The sequence below is a fragment of the Portunus trituberculatus genome, chromosome 45 (assembly GCF_017591435.1).
Source record: "Portunus trituberculatus isolate SZX2019 chromosome 45, ASM1759143v1, whole genome shotgun sequence".
Classification (NCBI taxonomy): Eukaryota; Metazoa; Arthropoda; class Malacostraca; order Decapoda; family Portunidae; genus Portunus; species Portunus trituberculatus.
This window is the reverse complement of record NC_059299.1, coordinates 3609980-3631221: the sequence shown is the minus strand read 5'-3', so window position 1 is coordinate 3631221 and position 21242 is coordinate 3609980. Positions and strand designations below refer to the sequence as shown.

The following is a 21242-nucleotide window of genomic DNA, read 5'->3' as shown; positions in this document are numbered from 1 at the left end:
ATTTTCTGATTTAAATGCAGGTTTGGTTGAGGGTTACCAAATGAGAGGAAGAGAAAAAAAGTCCTTTGAAATTCCTCTTACTCATTTTCCTCTTAACCCCTTCAGTACTGGGACGTATTTTTACCATGAGTTTTGGGTGTGATTGGACGATTTTATTTACACAAGGAAGGGTCTATGGAGATCAGAAGATTAATAGCCGGAGTCTTCACTATTTTAATCCACCAAATAAGTGTTTGAAGCTGTATAAAATCACCATATAGTAAGCGGAATAGATATGAATACGTGTCATGGTGCTGAAGAAGTTGAAACGTGATACAAACAAAATAAGGCAACTAAAAATGATTAGAAAATAAAGCCCCTTGCATAGACGTGTTTTATGTTTAGATGAATAGAAAGCAGGAAGACTAGAAATTATGAAAACTTGCTTACGAAATGAAAAAAAAAGAAAAATCCCGCTCACTGTATTAAAAAAGAAACTAAATCCAGACAGCCAACCAGACAGCCAGACAGACCGCCAGACAGACACCCAGCCAAACAGCCAGCCAGCCAGCCAGAAAGACAACCAAACAAGCAGACAGACAGCCACCCAGCCAGCCAGACAGACAGCCAGCCAGCCAGCCAGCCAGCCAGACAGCCAGCCAGCCAGCCAGACAGCCAGCCAGACAGCCAGACAGACTGCCAACCAAGCAGCCAGACAGCCAGACAGACAGCCAGACAGCCAGCCAGACAACCAGACAGCTAACTAACCAGACAGCCAGACAATCAGCCAGCCAAACAGCCAGATAGCCAGCCAGCCAAACAGCCAGACAGCTAGTTAGACAGACAGACAGATACACACACACACACACACACACACACATTAGAGCGATGGAAAGGTGTGTAGTGACAGAGAGGCGAGGCAAAGGTCACCTGTAATAGACACACAGGTAAATGTTTTGTGCTGTGAGTATCAAGGTGGACTGTGCTTCAGCTTATATTTCCCTTGGAGTTAGTGGAATATGGAGCAGCAGAGAGAGAGAGAGAGAGAGAGAGAGAGAGAGAGAGAGAGAGAGAGAGAGAGAGAGTCTAAATTACTCGAAATGGAGTGAATGGAAATATTTGAAAGTGGATTTTTATTAATTTATTTATTAATCAAGCGTGTGTGTGTGTGTGTGTGTGTGTGTGTGTGTGTGTGTGTGTGTGTGTGTGTGTGTGTGTTTCACTGTATGATCTGCTGCAGTCTCTGACGAGACAGCCAGACGTTACCCTACGGAACGAGCTCAGAGCTCATTATTTCCGATCTTCGGATAGGCCTGAGACCAGGCACACACCACACACCGGGACAACAAGGTCACAACTCCTCGATTTACATCCCTTACCTACTCACTGCTAGGTGAACAGCTACACGTGAAAGGAGACACACCCAAATATCTCCACCCGGCCAGGGAATCGAACCCCGGTCCTCTGGCTTGTGAAGCCAGCGCTACCGGGCGTGTGTGTGTTTGCGTTTTCATTTCTCCTAAGTCTGCTTCCACGTAACTCCCTCTTATAACACACACACACACACACACACACACACACACACACACACACACACACACACACACACACACACACACACACACACACATACACTTGTTTTCCTCACCACTGAAATGGGTGTTGTTGCTGCATAATCACCCTCTCTTCCTGCCCACGGCGATGCTTCCTGATGGATGGCGCTGTGGTCGCTCTTGTCAGGCTGCCCCACCGCCTCGCCTCCTCCTGCGCCTTCTGCTGGAGATCTAGTGTCGGAATACTCGTTTGTTTTTTGTTTTTTTATCTTTATATCTCACTGTTTTGCCATGTGGTCTCTCTCTCTCTCTATCTCTATATCTGTTTGTATCTCTCTCTCTCTCTCTCTCTCTCTCTCTCTCTCTCTCTCTCTCTCTCTCTCTCTCTCTCTCTCTCTCTCTCTCTCACTTCAGGGTACAATTATTCTTTTATTGCTTTTTTTTTCTTGAGAGAGAGAGAGAGAGAGAGAGAGAGAGAGAGAGAGAGAGAGATTTGTTTAGACTATTGTCCCCCCTTCTGCTCCTCCTCCTCCTCTCTTAATTATCACCATCACCACCACCACCACCACCACCACCACCACCACCACCACCACCACCACCATCAGCCTTCTCAGTGCAGGACAAAACAAACAGCCAGACAAAGGATCTCTCGAATCGTCCCTCTAGTCCCTCTCGTCTCCGTCAGGTGCTTGGGGTGTTGTTGGGGTGAGGTGGGGGTTGGGTCCTTGCTGTCCTCAATTGTGTCTCCTTGAAAGGGAACGTAGCTTGAATTGTCTAAGCTGGTCTAAATTTACCTGTTTAGTTGCTGTATTGTGATTACCTGTGCCTAAGTTCTTACCTGTTTTATTAGTTTGTTATTACCTGTGTCTAAATATTTACCTGTTTAGTTGCTCTATTATGATTACTTGTGCTCTGGTTAGCTCTGGTTATTGGGGTATTTAAAGTGCTTCGTTATGAAAAGGTATTGTGTTTTTGTGTACTGTCAGATTGAATTTACTGCCTCTTCGTTATCTTTTTTTTTTTAATGTTTTACTAATGAATTTTTCCTTTCCCTGTTCTCCGTCTTCCATATCTTACTTATTTATATCTTCAAAGTGCTTCGTATTGTTTTCCTACTCCTTCATTTATTGCCTCTTGTTCGTTATCTTTTTTTTCTTAATGTTTTACTAAATAACCCTTCCTCTCCCTGCTCCCCGTCTTTCTTTCATGTATTGTTATCTTTAAAGTGCTTCGTTATAATAAGGTATTTGTTATTTTGTGTACTGTCAGGTTTCATTTATTGTCTCTTCATTGTTATCTTTATTTTCTTAATGTTTTACTAAATAATTCTTCCTTTCCTTGGCCTTCATCTTTCGTATTCTACTTATTGTTATCTTTAAAATGCTTCGTTGTAATAAGGTATTTGTTTTTTTCTGCTGTCAGGTTTCATTTTTTGTCTCTTCGTTGTTATCATTTTTTTTCTTGATGTTTTCCTAGTGAATTTTTCGTCTCCCGGCTCTCTGTCTTTCTTATTTTACTTATTGTTGTCTTTATCACTCTCCTTCCCTTTGCTCATCACTACCCTCATTTTCTTTAGTTTTCCCTTTCGTCTCTACTATTGTGTTTTTTTCATAATCTTATTCACTTTTCTTTACCTAGTTTTTTCGTTGGTTCAGATCTTATTCCTTTTTTTTTTATCATCTTTACTACCATTCTTCTATATTATCCTTCTCATCACACGCATTACCAATCTTATTTTCTATTCATCACACATTCCTCATTCCCTTTCCATCACCGCTATCTCTCCTCGTATATCTCTTCATCATAACCACACCCTCTCTAGCAACCTTCCCGACTCCCATTTTCTGTTTCTTTTCCCTCAGTCTAATCTGGTAAGTCTCACAATTCTTTATTCATCAGTGCTAGGGAAAATACTCTTAAAAAATCCGTGCTGTAATATTTCTCGCTGATGTGTTCTCAGGTCACGGGGCAAAGAACTGGTAAAAGCGTGACTGTGGTGAGACTTAAAGCTTGTGTTCAGAAACGCTTTGCTCTTTCACCGCTCTTACTTTCACAGGTTTAGTTGAGTTTACAAGAGTGTTTCCTTGTTTTATTTTATTCTTATTTATATCATGTGGGTCTTTCAGGGGAATTTATGGACTAAAGGATACTGTTCAGGGTAGCTCCTATCTCAAAGCCCACCCGCTAGGAAATCGTTGCCCCTAAGTGAGGAAGCCCTACCTACACTCGGATCGTGGACAGGATTCGAACCGGTGCGCTTGGAGACCTCTCGGACCCCAAAGCACGCATGGTTCCACTGTACCACGGCGGTCGTTTGCTAACCTTTCCATGGCTATGTCCTGTAATACATTAGATCCAGTGATGTCTTTATAAGCTTTAACAAGAAGCAGAAGGCGAATTTAAAGAATAGAGTTAGTAATTTTTAGCTAGTATACTTTTTTATGTAATAGAAGAGTACTGGCCAAGAGCAACAAAAATATAAAGAAAAAAAGGCCCACTCCGTTGCCAGTCTCCTTACAAATGGCTGTGCAGCAGTAAAATTGTCTCAGTGTGGTAAGTAATTAGGGAAAAGAGGTCAGTTAGCAGGGGAAGTACTGATAGTAGAGAAACCTGGTTGGTCTGTCCCTAGAATCATAAAAATACCCTTAAAAACCCGTGGTGTTTATCATAGAAGGCAAGTATTTTCAAACACCTAGCCCTCTAAAGTAGAAACCTGATTCATCTGTCCCTAGAGTCATAGAAACACCCTTAACAACCCGTGTTACTTATCATAAAAGGCCCGTATTCTCAATTACCTAGCCCTCTCACCACGACTGTTTGCAAAGACGATTATTTATATTATCAAGAACGTTTCCTTTGATAATAATGTAGAAATCATGTTAATATGTCCATAGAAACACAAAAACACAATTAAAAATCCGTGTTACTTGTTATAAAACCCGTATTCTCAATCACTTCATTCTCTCACCACGTTTTCTTTGTTGTTAATGTAGGAATGTTGTTAATCTCTTCAATACTGGGACACATATTTTGCCATGAGTTTTGGGTGTGATTACACGATTTTATTTACATTAAGAAGAGTCTATGGATGCCAGAAGAGTAAAGGCAAGAATCTTCACTATTTTACTCCCCACATAAGTTTCTCATGCTGTATAAAACCACAAAAAAAGTAAGCAGGAAGAATATGGAAACACGTCATGGTAATTAAGGGGTTAATATGTCGCTAAAAACACAAAAAAACAATATGAATGATCAGAGTACCTTCAGTAGAAGGTTCTTAGATCGGCGCGTTGAATTATTTGATAGCTCACCCGTTCGCTCACCTGAGATTACTCTTAAAGGCGAACACAAAATGACAGAGTGGTGACGTTGTTGAGTTTTTATTTTTGGTGATATATAGAGGTGATGGTGGCCACACATGCACCTTGTACATCCAGAGGTTTACAAAAATACTCCACTTACATGATTACACACACACACACACACACACACACACACACACACACACACACACACACACACACACACACACACACACACACACACACACACACACACACACATATATATATATATAGGTATTCATATACAATCATATACAAATAGAGAAATAAAAAGCCTTCCAAAAAATATCTTTCTAGACACGTTATACATTATTTATGCTATTTTATTTATGTGATCTATCTTACTGACTTACTTTATCTTACCGCGTGTGATTACAGTATACTAGTTGTGTATATCTTTTGAGCAAGAGATAGTTGGTTAAGAAATACAAAGCTCCCTCGTTGTTCCCTCTCCAACACACACACACACACACACACACACACACACACACACACACACACACACACACACACACACACACACACACACGTGACTAGGGTTTCCAGAGACGTGTCACCGTTCCAGCTCTGCCACGTCTTAGTAGTGGTGAGAGCTGGGATTCCTCTCGACTTGGCAACATTGCATTAGATTCGTTGCGTATGCTGGTGGCCGTCTGTTGTTGTTGTTCTTGTTGTTGCTGTAGTAGTAGTAGTTGTAGTAATAGTAGTAGTAGTAGTTGTTGTTGTTGTTGTTGTTGTTGTTGTTGTTGCCATTCATATCGTCATTATCATCATCATGTGTGGTAATTTTCTCTCTCTCTCTCTCTCTCTCTCTCTCTCTCTCTCTCTCTCTCTCTCTCTCTCTCTCTCTCTCTCTCTCTCTCTCTCTCTCCAATACAAAGACGTTTACGTATATATAGTATGTCTGTATTTATATATATATATAATAATTACACAGAGATTCTTAAATAAATGACGTCTCTAGACAGCCACTGATATATTTACACCTAATACTGAGCAAACCCTTCTGTTCCTCGCCTTCACTCGTGGTAGGATGGCAGAGAGAGAGAGAGAGAGAGAGAGAGAGAGAGAGAGAGAGAGAGAGAGAGAGTGTCAGCAGCCTTACATAACTTTAAAAGACGTGATGAGAGTTTGACGTGTGTGTGTGTGTGTGTGTGTGTGTGTGTGTGTGTGGTTGGGACTTCTATATGAACGATATGTGAAAAATATATAAAAAAAGTCGTATTATTATTATTATTATTATTATTATCATTATTATTATTATTATTATTATTATTATTATTATTATTATTATTATTATTATTATTATTATAATTTATGAGGTGTTTTTAGTCTTTCCCTGATGTGTGAGAATGAGAAACATAAGACATTTACCGGAGGAAGACGAAGATAGGGGAAGAGATGTTGAGGAAGGAAAGAGAGGGGAAAAAAAAGGCTGAAGGAAAGAAGACGGAAAGGTAAAAAGAGGAAGAAGTGACAGGAAGAGAAGGAGATGAGGCAAAGCAACAAAATGGAGAGAAGGAGAAACTTAGATGGTTACGAAGAATATTATTTTTATCTACACGGTGTATGACATTCCTCAAAGCACACCTAGCCACACACACACACACACACACACACACACACACACACACACACACACACACACACACACACACACACACACACACACACACACACACACACACACACACACACACACACACACACACACGATTATATTCTTTATTGACCACAGTTTCTTACTTTTTTTTGACATTTTACGTAAACCGACTGCTATATCAAACTCAAAATAAATCATCTACAGAAACATGGATACGAAACACTGCTGGGTAGGCGACACAAAGATAGACAAATACAAACTCCTTTATAGAACACAAAGAAACACTACCAGTACATCTATAATATCATTTCCCCTTCATCTCCCCTCACTGTCTCCCCTCACTCTTCGCCTTTACCTCCTCATCAGTATCTTCTCACGGCACTGACCATATTGAGCATCATAACACACACACACACACACACACACACACACACACACACACACACACACACACACACACACACACACACACACACACACACTGCAATTTCACTTCCTAGTTACGGTCAGGACTCGGGTGGCAATGCATGGCTGTGGGAGGTGAGAGAAGAGGGGAGGAGCAGCCTTAGAGGGGAATGAGGGGAGAGACGGGGAGTTATTGGTCGTGAGGGGTTGAGATTTACAGCACTGAGGGGAGAGGCGGGAGGGGAGATATGTCTGCGGTCATAGGATAGAAGGAAAGTGGCAATGAAAGAGAGAGAGAGAGAGAGAGAGAGAGAGAGAGAGAGAGAGAGAGAGAGAGAGAGGACAGTGACATCAAAGAGAGGAAAAGAGTAACTGGGAGGAATGACACTGAAAAGCCGAAGGGGATGCGAACTTGAAGGGAAGGAAAGGGTAGAGGAGAGGAGGAAGAGGAGGGGAAATCTGAAAAGTAAAGGGAAAAGAGAAGAGGAAGAGGAGGCGAAATCTTAAGGGTAGAAAGGAGAAGAAAGAGAACACGAAATTTTAAAGGGTAAATGGGAAAAAAAGGAGGAGGAAGAAGAGGCGAGATCTTGAAGGATAAAGAGGAAAGAGAGGTGGAAGAGGAGGCGAAATCTTAAAAAGCAAAGGGGAAAGAGAAGAAGAGGAGGAAGAGGCGAAATCTTAAAGGTAAAGAGGAGGAAAAGGAGGCAAAATTCTTAAGGGTAGAGAGGAGGAGAAAGTGAAGGGAAAATCTTAAAGGGCAAAGGGGAAGGACAGGAGGAGGAGGAGGAGGAGGAGGAGGAGGAGGAGGAGGAGGAGGAGGAACCTTAACATTAGCACGAGTGATGATTTTCCCACACTGGCGGGCGCGGATGATCCAAAGTGATAGGATCGTGGTGACTTCTGAAGGAGTGAGCGTGGCAGGACCCATACCCGGAGGACACGTCGCCTTCCTCAGAGTGCGTCTCCAGGGGCGGGCAGCGGGGAGGGGGGCGGCCGACGGTGGGGGTGGAGGGAATGGCCTTAGGGGGAGGGGGGAAGGGGAGGGACAGGGGGACCATTGCTGCCATCTCCGCCCCCTCGTGTGATTTGTGTGAGGTTCTGTTCCAGTCCCGAAGCAGTGACCTCATCTTTACCTGACGGGGAGGACACACACACCTGGCACTAGGGCGGAAGGGTTACGTTCCCGAGAGAGAGAGAGAGAGAGAGAGAGAGAGAGAGAGAGAGAGAGAGAGAGAGAGAGAGAGAGAGAGAGAGAGAGAGAAAAAAACGTGTAAATAAAATAATAATGGCAAATAAAAACATAAGCTTGTATCACATAAAGCACAAAAACCAGAAGATATAAGAACAACAACAACAGCAACAGCAACAACAACAATAATAACAGATACGAAAACAATGCACATATATAGAAACAATTAAATCTTACTTCTAATCGTAATATTAATTCATTTCCTTCCTCTTACATACACACAAAAAAAAACTTCCATTCTTTGCATATCCTAACCACGAAGAAATATGGATAAAATTGAAATACTAAACAAACTACTCTCCTATTTTAGCATTCCAGGTAAATTTTATTATACTGTCAAATTCTGAAGACATGATAGGAACTTTTAAATGTAGCTGACTAAAACAACTTTTTTTTCATCCTGTTACAAATAGTTAAAATGGATAAAAGGAAATACTAAACAAAGTACTCTATTTTGGCATCCCACGTTAAATTTATTATGCTGACAAGTTATAAAGACATGACAGGAACCCTTCTAAATATAGGTGACTTTAAAACAGCTCTTCTTTCATCCTGTTACAAATAGTTAATCTTTTGTCCCTTTGAGAGAGAGAGAGAGAGAGAGAGAGAGAGAGGAGAGGGAGAGGGAGAGACAGGAAAATAATAGAGTGAGGAAGAGAAAGGAAAAGAGGAAGGGACAAAGAATAGAAGAGAGAGAGGAGCGTAGAAGCAGAAAGAGGAAATTTTGAGTAACACGATGGAAAGAAGAATATGCATGAGATTCAGATGTAGGGAATAGAGAGAGAGAGAGAGAGAGAGAGAGAGAGAGAGAGAGAGAGAGAGAGAGAGAGAGAGAGAGAGAGAGAGAGAGAGAGAGAGAGAGAGAGAGAGAGAGAGAGAGAGAGAGAGAGAGAGAGAGAGAGAGAGAGAGAGAGAGAGAGAGAGACAGGCAGAAATTAGATAAAAGACGTGTAGGATTGGGAAGTGAGGCGCAAAGTATGATAAAGAAGGGAAGAGAGATAAGATAAGAAAAAGAGAAATGAGGAAATTTAGAAGAGGAGAAAACGAAATGAACGAAATGGAAAAGGAAGAAAAAAATGAGAGAGAGAGAGAGAGAGAGAGAGAGAGAGAGAGAGAGAGAGAGAGTAGATGAGACAAGTTTCGAAATAAATTGTGTTCCTCTGTTAAGAAGCTTCATATGAGAGTGATGATGATGGATGTTCTTGTCAGTCTCCTCCCCCCCCCCTCTTTCCTTCACCCTCCATTCTTCCCCTCCCTCCTTTCTTCCTCTCCCTCCTTTTTTCTTTCCTCTCCTCCATCCTTTCTACCGCACAAGTTCATTAAATTCTTCCCGCCTCTCTTCCTTTTCCAATTTCTCTCTCTCTCTCTCTCTCTCTCTCTCTCTCTCTCTCTCTCTCTCTCTCTCTCTCTCTCTCTCTCTCTCTCTCTCTCTCTCTCTCTCTCTCTCTCTCTCTCTCTCTCTCTCTCTCTCTCTCTCTCTCTCTCTCTCAATTCAATCCATAAGGTACTTCCCTCCCTCCTTCCTGCGTTCCTCCTTCCTCCTTCCTCTTCTTTCTCTCCACGTCTCACTCTTCCTCTTCCTCTTCCTCTTATTAAGCTTTCCTCCTCCATCACTTGAATCCCTCCCCCCTCTCCTTCCTGCTACTTCTCTCCCTGTCTCTCCCTCTCCTCCTCCTCTCCCTCTTCCTCTCCGTCTCCCTGTCTCTCCCTCTCCCTTTCCCTCTCTCAGCTTCAATACGATAACCCGTTCTCCCCATCCTTGTTTATTCCCTCTCATTTCTCTTCTCTATTTCTCCTATCTCCGTCATTTATCATCTATTTAATTCTTCCTTCCTTTATTTGTTTTTCTCTTTTCTTTCATTCTTTGTTTTACTCTCGATTTATTTGTTTTTGTTTCGTATTCTATTTTTTTCTATTTTTTTTCTTTCGTTTAAACATTATTTTCTTTCGTTTCTTTCTCTCTTCCTCTTCCTTCTTTTTCATTTCTCTATCTCGTCTATCGCTTTATCTCTCTCTGCTCCTTTATTTTCCTCCACAAACATCATTTTTATTCTCTCCTTTCCTCTTCTTCCCTTTCTTCCTTATCTCTCTTCCTCTCCCTATCTTCCTCTCTCCTATCCATCCCTCCTAATCTTCTTAAGTACTGGACGCTTCCTTCTCTTCCATCCTCCCTTCTCATCTCCCTGAACTTTTCCTCCCCTTTCCTTCCCTTCCTCCTTCCTCCTCTTCTTTCCCTCCCTTCCCTTCACCCTTTCCTAAACTTCCCTCCTTTTCACTCTTGTGGGGTTATATTCTCTCTCTCTCTCTCTCTCTCTACTCTCTCTTACTCTCTCCTCACTCACCTGCAACATGACTCCCATTGTTCTTCTATCCCTCGTTGAGTTGTATACAGTGCTTCGGGTGTTTGCTGCTGATCCTGCCGAGAGAGAGAGGGAGAGGGATAGAGAGAGAGGGAGGGAGGGAGGGAGAGGGACAGAGAGACAGTGAGGGAGAGGAATAGAGACAGGGAGGGAGAGGGACAGAGAGACGGAGGGAGAGGGACAGAGAGACAGAGAGACAGAGAGAGAGAGAGAGGGACAGAGAGAGACGGAGGAAGAGATAGTGTGTAGTGTGAGGGAATGAGTGATGGTGGTTGTGTTGGAGGTAAAGAGAGAAGAGATGGAGGGAAGGAAGAAATGGAGGGGTACTTATTGGTGTTGGTCAAGCATGCACACACTCACTCACGCACATAAACGGTCTCTCTCTCTCTCTCTCTCTCTCTCTCTCTCTCTCTCTCTCTCTCTCTCTCTCTCTGTCTCTCTGTCTCTCTGTTCCTCTCCCTCCCTGTCTCTTCCTCTCCCTCCCTGTCTCTGTTCCTCTCCCTCCCTGTCTGTCTGTTCCTCTCCCTCCCTGTCTGTCTGTTCCTCTCCCTCCGTCTCTCTGATCCTCTCCCTCTCTGTCTCTCTATCTCTCTCCCTCCCTGTCTCTATTCCTCTCTCTCTCTGTCCCTCTCCCTCCCTCCCTCCCTCTCTCTTTATCCCTCTCCCTCTCTCTCTCGGCAGGATCAGAGAGAGAGAGAGAGAGAGAGAGAGAGAGAGAGAGAGAGAGTATATATAGGTTATTACTAAGTTCATTATAATTTATTTGTCTCTTATTTGCTCAATTAGTTGCTACACGAACAGGTAAATAGATACACAGGTAGTTAGCCCATTATTGAAACACACACACACACACACACACACACACACACACACACACACACACACACACACACACACACACACACACACACACACACACACACACACACACACACACACACACACACACACACACACACACACACACACACACACTGCTTCATATTACTTCAGCTTTACAGTTTTGGTTTTCCTTTATTCACTTCCCCAGCTCATCCAGGCAGTAAATGTAATCTCAACGTACCCAGCGTTGCTTAATGAAGGCCTTATAGCGCACGTGCTCCTTAATCGCCTACTTGATGCTTCACTTGCCGTGTTTGAGCCTTTCAGAAACATATACATTCTGATTTTTTTTTTCTCTCTTTTATACCAAGTCGGCTTATAAGTGGGATCTATGGGCTAAATGAGGTAATTTTTTAGTATCTCCTATATGAAAGCCCAACCACTAGGGAACCATTATCCCGAGTGAGGAAGCCCTACCTTCACTCCGACCGTCGCCAGGATTTGTACCCTTGCGCTTGGAGACCCCTCGGACCCCAAACTGCGCATGGTTCTTTTGTATCAAGGCTTTATTTTGGTGAATTATAACGAGTTTGTGTTTCTTAGCGATAACACACTCTGGGAAATGCTGACTTGTCTTCCCCATAGATCGATTCCTTTTGTTTGTCTCTCTTTTTTTTTTTATCGTCTTCATTGTTATCTCAGAAATTTCTCGTTGTAAATTATAACAAGATTGTGTTTCTTAGCGATAACACACTCTGGGAAATGCTGACTTGTCTTCCCCATAGATCGATTCCTTTTGTTTGTCTCTCTTTTTTTTTTTCGTCTCCATTGTTATCTCAAAAATTTCTCGTTGTAAATTATAACGAGTTTGTGTTTCTTAGCGATAACACACTCTGGGAAATGCTGACTTGTCTTCCCCATAGATCGATTTCTTTTGTTTGTCTCTTTTTTTTTCGTCTCCATTGTTATCTCAAATTTCTCGATGGATTCTTATAAAATTCTGAAGGAGAGAGAGCCACGGGTTGGGAAGCGATTCATTACCCTGCACTGCGGATTTCGGTGAGGATGTGTTGTGTCTAGGATGTTGTGTGTTGTGTGTCAGTTTGTTCTTTTTTTATCTGAAGATTAGTACTTTTCCCTGCCATCTAAATAATCCGATAGTGTTGTGTATTGTGTGTCAGTTTTTTTTTCTATTTTTACCTGAAGTTTAGTACTTTCCCCTGCAATCTAAATAATCCGGCTTTAATATTTTCCATGATCTTAAACCGGATTAGAGTTTTCCCAGTAGTACAGTGAACATCGACCGGTGGAGGAGTGCACGCGTGTTTCCCTACTTAACCCTTTCAACACTGAGATGCAATTTTACCATCATTTTTTGGGTATAATTAGACGATTTTATTTGCATTAGGAAGGGTCAATGGAGTTCACGAGATCAATGACCACAGTCTTTACCGTTTTAATCCTCACATAAGTTTCTGAAGCTTTATAAAATCAAATAGTAACCAGAATGAATATGAAAACGCGGCGCGGTGCAGAAGGGTTTAACTTGCTGGCATTATTGAGCTGCAAGGGCGGTGTTTTCATTAAGCCGAGCCAGCTGCTATCCTGCCTGGCCGCCTCGCTACACACTGCTGAGAGAACTAGATATGCAGCTCCTGGAAGTCTTTGATGTGTTTTTGCATTACAGTAATTTATCACGGCAGGTGTTTGAAGCAGCGCAGTCATTAATAGGGAAAGTTCTTTTTTTTTTTTATTCTTCCTTTCTCGCACATTCGACATTGTGGTGCGCAGGTGGCGAATCTATGAAGCGTTGTAATTCTCCAGCCTCGTGAAAGTGGGCCGGCTAGATTGGAAGCACAGATATTGAAGGAGAGGTGAGGGGATGCGCAGGTATGGAGAGAGTTGGCGGTGGATTGCAGGGTCGGGTTTGAGAGGGGTGCTGCTGGTCGTGAGGTGAGGCAAGGACGCTTCTCACAATTTCCATAGTCTGCCTCGTGTGATATGAACCATTTAGGACTGAAGCTTCTATCATAGTGACTTTTTAAGGGTGTGAGCGATGATTACTCGGCTTTTTTAATGCTTTTCTTTTCTTTTTACAATACAGATTCATTTTTAATCTATCACGCAATTAATAAAAAAATCCTTAAATCATAATGACTCTTTTCAAGGGTGTGAGCGATGATTACTAGATGTTTTATGTTTTTTACTGTTCACAAAATAGATTCCTTGTTGATCTATCACTGAATTCATGAAAACATCCTTGAATGTCCCCAATGAAATCCACTGAAGGCTTTTAAAGTAATCACGATAAGACGCCGAAGTTTTTGAGAAATCCGTGCTTTGATCTAAAATGTTCCACCACAAAACCGTCAGAGTCAAATCTCTGGCTCAGGTTTTCCCGGTGAAGCTTATGAAACTCTCAAGACTCTCAAAATATGATCTTTAATTAATTCCTTGTATGTACTATTAGAAGAAGGATTCCTGTAACTTCTCTGTTTTTAGTCTTCACAATTATTCTGAAGTACCCAAGCAAGAAGAGGTAATGAGTTCCCGGTATGAATATTTTAGCCCTCGTCTTTCTTTCAGTTAACTGCCTGTAGTGTTTCATGTCATCCATTTACTGTGTTTGTTCAGTCGCAAGTGGCATTTTACACCATTTTCCTTTCACATTCCAAGGCTGCAGCGAGTTACTTGTACAGATTGCTACATGATTTGAGCAGCCCCGTTGTGTCCGTCATTGTCATGCGTGGCTATGAATATTAGGTTCATCTTTCCTGCACCTCTTTCGGCTCGTGTTTAGTGTTTGTCCTGCGTGTCACCAGCCTGTTTCTTTTCTCTGTGCTACACAATGGCGACTTTCTTTCTTTGTGTCATTCAATAGTTGTCTTCTTTGTCTGCCTTACGTAAGGTGCAGAAGAAAGGACTCTGGATCTACATTCTAGCTACGTAAGGAACACAGACACTATTGGTAAAAGATTCATTAGTAATCACTCTTTCAACTTGAATTTTTCACCTTTCATGTGAGTCCTCTTTCCCTACCCTCCCCACGGCATGTGTCTTGCCTCCGCAGCCTTTGAAGCTCCTACGTTTTGTTAGCTTTGATGTCACACGATGGAAAGGAAGCTTTTTAACTTGTCCGTACAGACTTACACGTCTCAAAAGAACCACTCACCCCAGCATCAAAGCGCCCCGCCCTCCCACCAGCCTGCCGCGCGAGGGAGGAGTCTTCAGGTTACTTCTGTGGTTTGTGAATCGTGAAAGGCGCTGAGACAACACTCACAAACACCAACGAACAAAATGATGGTGATGAAATTAATGCGAAAATGATATGCATGATAGTGATCAGAACTAGAGTGACAATGGTGCTGCTGGTGCTGCCATTGCTGCCACTGCTACTGCACCACCACCACCACCACCACTGCAAATATATATGAATCAAACGGAAACAATGAACTTTATTACATTACTTTCCCTGAGGCTTTAGAATATTAGCCCACAGAATATTACCACTTTCTATTTCCTTTTTTATAATCCTTTTTACTTCGATATATTGTCATCAAATAATGTAATAAAAAAGGAGTGTTCCGTGGCAACAGTCGTGACATTTAATTGTAATTGTCTGAGTTTTATTTATCAGCGTCATTTGTTGATCACTTGTCACCTGTTGACTCTCATGTTTTTTTTTACCTGTCTCTTAATTACATGTTGCGCAGGCGAGTGTCCCTTGATCTTTAGAAGCAGACCACTAGAGAGAGAGAGAGAGAGAGAGAGAGAGAGAGAGAGAGAGAGAGAGAGAGAAGAGAAGAGAAGAGAGAGGGCTAAAAATCTACTACTTCTTGTTTTTCCTTTGTGTTACCTTGTGTTCTTTTGTTAGTCAACGTTCTCCTGTTTAAATATTCTCCTTCTGACTCCATACTTTTATTTTCTCCTTTTCTCGACGTTTTTTTTTTTTTTTTAGCATATCGCCTCCTCCTCCTCCTCCTCCTCCTCCTTCTCCTCCTTCTCCTTCTCCTTCTCCTTCTCCTCCTCCTCCTCCTCCTCCTCCTCCTCCTCCTCCTCCTCCTCCTCTTTTTACCCTAACGTGCTGCTAATGAGGAAAGAACGGGAAGATGGGACGTGAATGAGTAGGAGGAGAGAAAAGTGAAAAGCCCTAAGAATTTTGTCAAGGAACGAGTCTCTCTCTCTCTCTCTCTCTCTCTCTCTCTCTCTCTCTCTCTCTCTCTCTCTCTCTCTCTCTCTCTCTCTCTCTCTCTCTCTCTCTCATCCTGTCAATATCATGTGGTAATTTGATAAGCGGGAAAAAAATTTACTTCATTCCAATTGAGAAGTTTTACGTGCATAGTTTTGTGCTGTAGTTTTACGAGTACTTCTGGATATTTAGAGAGAGAGAGAGAGAGAGAGAGAGAGAGAGAGAGAGAGAGAGAGAGAGAGAGAGAGAGAGAGAGTGAAAGGATGATACGCAGCAGGAAATTTGAGGCGACTGGCACGATAATGAGTTTCCGGCCGCCACCGCTACTGTCCATAGATGAATAGGTGGATAAGGTAATAAGTGAATAATAAAGGTAAAGATGAATAATGAAGCGAAATAGATGCGTAGATAGTTAAAAGGAACGATGGAAAAAGAAGGAAAAACTAGAATTGATGTAAGGGAATAGATAAGACAGTGTGTAAAGGTGAAGGGGAAAAACGAAGGAAATAGGTAAAAAAGGTGGAAAAAACGCAAAAAGTAGAATTGATATACGGGAATAGATGTGATAAATGAATGAATGTAACAATAAATGATAAAGAAATAAAAAAAAACGATACGAAACGAAACGCGATGAAGTGAAATAGATCCATAGATAAAAGAAAGAAGGAAAAAAGCAAAAAAAAAATTAGAAGTGATGTAAGTGAATAGATACATATAAATGAAAAGAATGATTAATGAATGTGACAATAAACGATAAGAGAAAAAACATTACTCACATCCACCACAAAAAAAAAAAAAAAAAAAAATGCTTCTTTCATAACTTTTCTCCCGTTTTTTTTTTTTTTTCTTTCTTTTTCTTTTTATTCACCGCCGCGTTGACAAAACTATTAAACTTTCAACAAATACCACTCAGTATGAAAATTCACCCTTTTGTATGATTTCCCTGTTTGTCCCTCTGATGAAATTACCTTCAGGAAAGCAATTATGTAAATCACGTATGTTTTATGACTAGGAAAACTTTACTGAATGAGAAATTGTCTTCGCGGATAAAGAGTTCAAGATTTTTCAAGTATTCTCCGTAATTGTCCTGTTGTTCTCCTCACCAACCACTGGCTTCCTCTCACCTCAGTTCCCCAGATCCCCGCCAGTTGTCATGTTTGTGTCCTGTCCTTACGGCGTCTCGTGATTCTACTATCGGTAATGTCAATAGTTCGAGAGTGCTTTAAAAATATGTGTACAGTCGCGTATCAAGTTATGGCAGTTTTGGGGTTAAATTCTCTGTGTATGTGCTCTCTCTCTCTCTCTCTCTCTCTCTCTCTCTCTCTCTCTCTCTCTCTCTCTCTCTCTCTCTCTCTCTCTCTCTCACAATTTTTCCATTCTTTTCTTTGTAATACACAAAATCTGATCCATTTTTCACATTCATAGAAAATTAGAAAATAATAATGAAAAAATATACTACTACTACTACTACTACTACTACTACTACTACTACTACTACTGATACCCGTAACAACAATAACAACAACAACTTAACAATGGCGTCCCAGTTTAGCTACAGACGTCAGGAGCTTTCGGGGGCTCTCAGTTGTACCAGAGTGATGCATTGCCTTAACGTGGCGTGAGGTGGTGCAGAAAGGAGGGTATTAGGATTATCAGTCGTGTCAGCGCGGCCCATCATTACCCTGTTTAGCTCACCACGATGAATGGCTCCCTCATCTTCCCACTCATCTCCCCACTCGGTGCGTCTCGGCGTGTGGCATAACAGTCAGCATGAAGATTAGTTCAGTCTTACCATTCCTTTAGGCCCGCACATCACCAGCAGAGGGAGTTAATTAATGGTGGCGGGCTGGTGAGGGCAGGGCTAAGTACTCTAAACTGAAACTGTTCTGATCGCTCTTCCACTGTTTTTTAAAGGGTCTAGTTGAAGTTAAGTGGGTTTTAAGCGTGTTTTTGCGGTTCTAGTGGCGGATTAACAAGTTTTTTGCATTATGAATCGGAGAAATGCTCTTGAGAACTCGGCTAATCATCTTTACAGCCTTTGAAAATAGCCGTGGTGAAAGAAAATCATTGCTGGACACTGACCTTTGCCAGGCTGATCTCAACAAACTTACATGGTGACCTGCGAAGTGTGTAATTGCAATAGTGTGTCCTGGTGCCCTGAGAGAGGGTGTCCTGAGAGAAGGTGTCCTCAATGCCAGTCATGTAGTTCCGTAAACACCACTCCACCAGCCTCGTTGTGATCACCTTAATTAGTAACCTCGTACTGACACCTGCCGGTCTTGGTGGTGGTGGTGGTGGTGGTAAGCCAGTGAATAAAAGCTGTGTGCACCTCCGCCTTGTGTCTGTGTATGTAGTTCAGTTGTTTTGACTACCGCATCAAATACTCGTACTGTGAGCCAGCGTGTGTGCTGTGCTTTGTGCTGTGTCGGGGAGCAACAGGTGTCCGCCCGCCACGCCGCCAGCCAAAAGCACTCACTGGTGATGGCGGTGAATTGTTACATGCTGGATTCTCTTCTATGCGCCGCCACTCACCAACATGTCTACGCCTCACGAAGACATGAGTGCATTGCCTGATTGCATGTCATCAGCGCAGAGTTAGCAGACACGCCAATCTCTGCAAAGTTCTAACTACCTGCTGGACGAATGAAGTTAACGGGTGATTCGGTGCACGGCCGCAAGTTGTTATTCAGATCGGTGCCACGGCGGCTTCAGGTTGCACTCACACACCACGCCAGCAGCATCCTCATCCTGTATGCAGTGATTACCTCAGTGTTTACAGCTGGCGTCACGTTACCCGAGAGTGGTGATGATGTGTTATTGCCAAAATCAATGGTCTAGAAATATTTTGTCACGCTTTTCACTTCAGTGCCTCACGATGATGTTCCACACATGACGCACTCCATGTTGTCACGCAAACATGATTTTTTTAACAAGGCTGCTTGTCCTCGCGGCGTGACAGCCCTACCAACACTCGTGGCGGGACATCGGGCGGTAATATTTGGGTCAGAAGCGAAGTCTGTATGCGTTTTGAGACTCCCCAGATTAGACATTGGGTAACTTTATGTGTTGAGGGGAAATGGTGTGAGAAGGTTCAGTCGTTACCTCTGTGGTGCGGTGCATTACCTTGCGATGTAGTAATGAGGTGACTCGAGGCACACCACACCAGGTGAAGACGACAATATGTCTGTTGAAGGACGATGGTCTGGATCTAGCGCGGAGGTTTTTTCAGCGTCTGCGAGGCATGAATGTCAAACCGCTGGCTGAAGAGGCGGACGAGTGCTTTCAGGAAGACGATCACTGCTGGATTGCTGAACATCAATAGCCGCGTGTCATTTCAGTGATTCCCACACAAACTAGATCAAGGACTGCTCGCCTGGCTGGCCTCGTAAGCCGTCACTCAGGCTGTGCTGGCATTCAGGTCAGCAGAGTGGACTTGCTAATGAGGTTACGCTTTATCATTAAGTAGCCGGCGCCTTGACTCCCACATCATCACACTCTCATTAGGGTCAACAGGTCTGGTGCTGTTTTGTCTGCCCTGTGTAATACATGGAGCATTTGTGGGTCTTAAACCCTTCAATACTGGAACACATTTTTACCTTGAGATTTGTGTACGATTAGACCATTTTATTGACATTGGGAAGGGTCTATGGAGGTCAGAAGATTAATGGCCACAGTCTTCACTACTTGAATCCCCCACATGAGTTTCTGAAGCTGTATAAAATCATCAAACACTAAGCAGAATAAACATGAAAACACGTCATGGTACTGAAGGGGTTAAGGCCGTCGGTCAAGGTCTCTGGTTGATGTAAAGCTGCCGGCTGCCGCGCTCTCTCCCTCCCGGTGAAACAAACACTTCCCCTCCTCGCCCTAATATTTGCCCCACCGTCATAACATTTGTTTGCCGTGGCTTCAACATATCGTCAAGTCAGGCAGATGATCGGCAGAGCGGCGCCGCACGTGTGTCAGCGGTGCGGCGGCGGCTTACGGAGTTACTGTACTTGTCACGACACAGAGAGCTCATCATTACACACACACACACACACACACACACACACACACACACACACACACACACACACACACACACACACACACACACACACACACACACACACACACACACACACACACGACACAAACACTCTCTCTCTCTCTCTCTCTCTCTCTCTCTCTCTCTCTCTCTCTCTCTCTCTCTCTCTCTCTCTCTCTCTCTCTCTCTCTCTCTTTTTTTACCTTGAGGAGTAACATTTCCCGCCTATCATCATTCTTAACCATATTACTTGCGTCCCTGTTTTGCCTGTCAGATCACCTGCTCTCACCTGCTCAACCTCATCACCGCGTGTCACCTCGCCGCCCTCCACCTGTCCTTCTCCCGCGCCGTCAGGAGTATACTCGGCGTGTCCCAACCTCCAGCGATACCAACACACACACTCTCTCTCTCTCTCTCTCTCTCTCTCTCTCATGTGATGTTTCCTTTGCTTCTTTTCTCCCCTTCTCCCTCTCAGGTTTCTACGCGATCTCTTTCTTCCCTCCTCCTCCTCCTCCTCCTCCTCCTCCTCCTCCTCCTCCTCCTCCTCCTCCTCCTCCTCCTCCTCCTCCTCCTCCTCCTCCTCCTCCACTAGTCCTTGAGTCATCTTCTCTCACTTTCCTTCATTCAATAACTTTCATACATTTTTTCTTTCACTTTCACTGTTACATTCTTTGTCTTCCTTATTCCTACTGTCTTATTCATTCTTCCATTCCCTCCCTATTCCTCTCTTTCATTCACTCTCACTTTCATTTCCCCTTTATTCACAGTACCTCCTCCTCCTCCTCCTCCTCCTCCTCCTCCTCCTCCTCCTCCTCCTTCAATCTTCCACTCCTCACGACCTTCTCTTCATTTCATCTCCCTTTCCCATACGAATGAAGGAGCGTCTCTCGTTTTCTTTTGACGGGAAGCTTAAGTTTTCTACCTTGCGATCGCCTTTAGGGATTGGGACGCGGCGACTCGTAACTCACTGGAGAGGAAATCAAAGGGGGATGGATTTGTGTGGGATTATTTGCCCTTGTGCTTTGAGACGGAGGATTGGAGAGTAAGATTGATGTGTGTGTGTGTGTGTGTGTGTGTGTGTTTGTGTTACTGCTCCCTTTGTTTCTTGGCTTCTTTCTCGCGGCTAGCTAATCTCTCTCTCTCTCTCTCTCTCTCTCTCTCTCTCTCTCTCTCTCTCTCTCTCTCTCTCTCTCTCTCTCTCTCTCTCTCTCTCTCTCATTTTATCATGATCGTTTTTCACTGTAATCCTTTGTGCAGTTCTCTTTCTCTTGACTCCCTCCTCTGTCTCTTTTCGTGTTATCGCTCGTTATCTCCCTTCCTTATCTTCTTACTGTCACATTCTCCTTCATCTTCTCTCCTTTCGGTTTTTCTCTCCTCTTTCATGGCACTACTGTTATATTTTTTTCTTATCTCTATTTTACTTATGCTTTCTTTCTTGTTTATGTTTTGTAGTCTTTTTCTTTATCTCTTCTTCCCTTTTTCTCTCCAAGTCTTCCCTTCATCCCTCTCCTTCTCCTTCCCTTTCTCTTTACTTATCTCTCCTCCTCCTTTTTGCCAGCTGTCTTTCATCATTTTCACTTCTACTTTCTTGTGCTTCCTTCTACGTTTTTCTTTGTCTACTTTTACTTCACTTTGCATCGTCCTCCTCCTCCTCCTCCTCCTCCTTCTTCTTTCCTTCCTTTCCTTCCTCCTGCCTCTTTAATTTCCT

General features: G+C 43.0%; 1 protein-coding gene across 4 annotated transcripts in view; it reads right to left on the bottom strand.

Moving 5' to 3' along the window:
* Nucleotides 1–4896: 4896 nt before the first annotated feature.
* The window catches only part of LOC123519610 (gonadotropin-releasing hormone II receptor-like), a 75581-nt gene continuing 59235 nt past the window's right edge, over nt 4897–21242 (bottom strand). Inside the window, exons 6-7 of one of the 4 annotated variants that reach the window (XM_045281035.1) lie at nt 10476–10549; nt 4897–5553 (exon numbers count right to left, since the gene is read on the bottom strand). In XM_045281035.1, the coding sequence (XP_045136970.1) occupies nt 5410–5553; nt 10476–10549 (218 nt within the window). In that variant the 3' untranslated portion in view covers nt 4897–5409. Of the gene's footprint in view, nt 5554–7662; nt 8046–10475; nt 10550–21242 lie in introns of those variants that run through there. The other 3 variants (XM_045281034.1, XM_045281036.1, XM_045281037.1) reach the window with 3 other exon arrangements.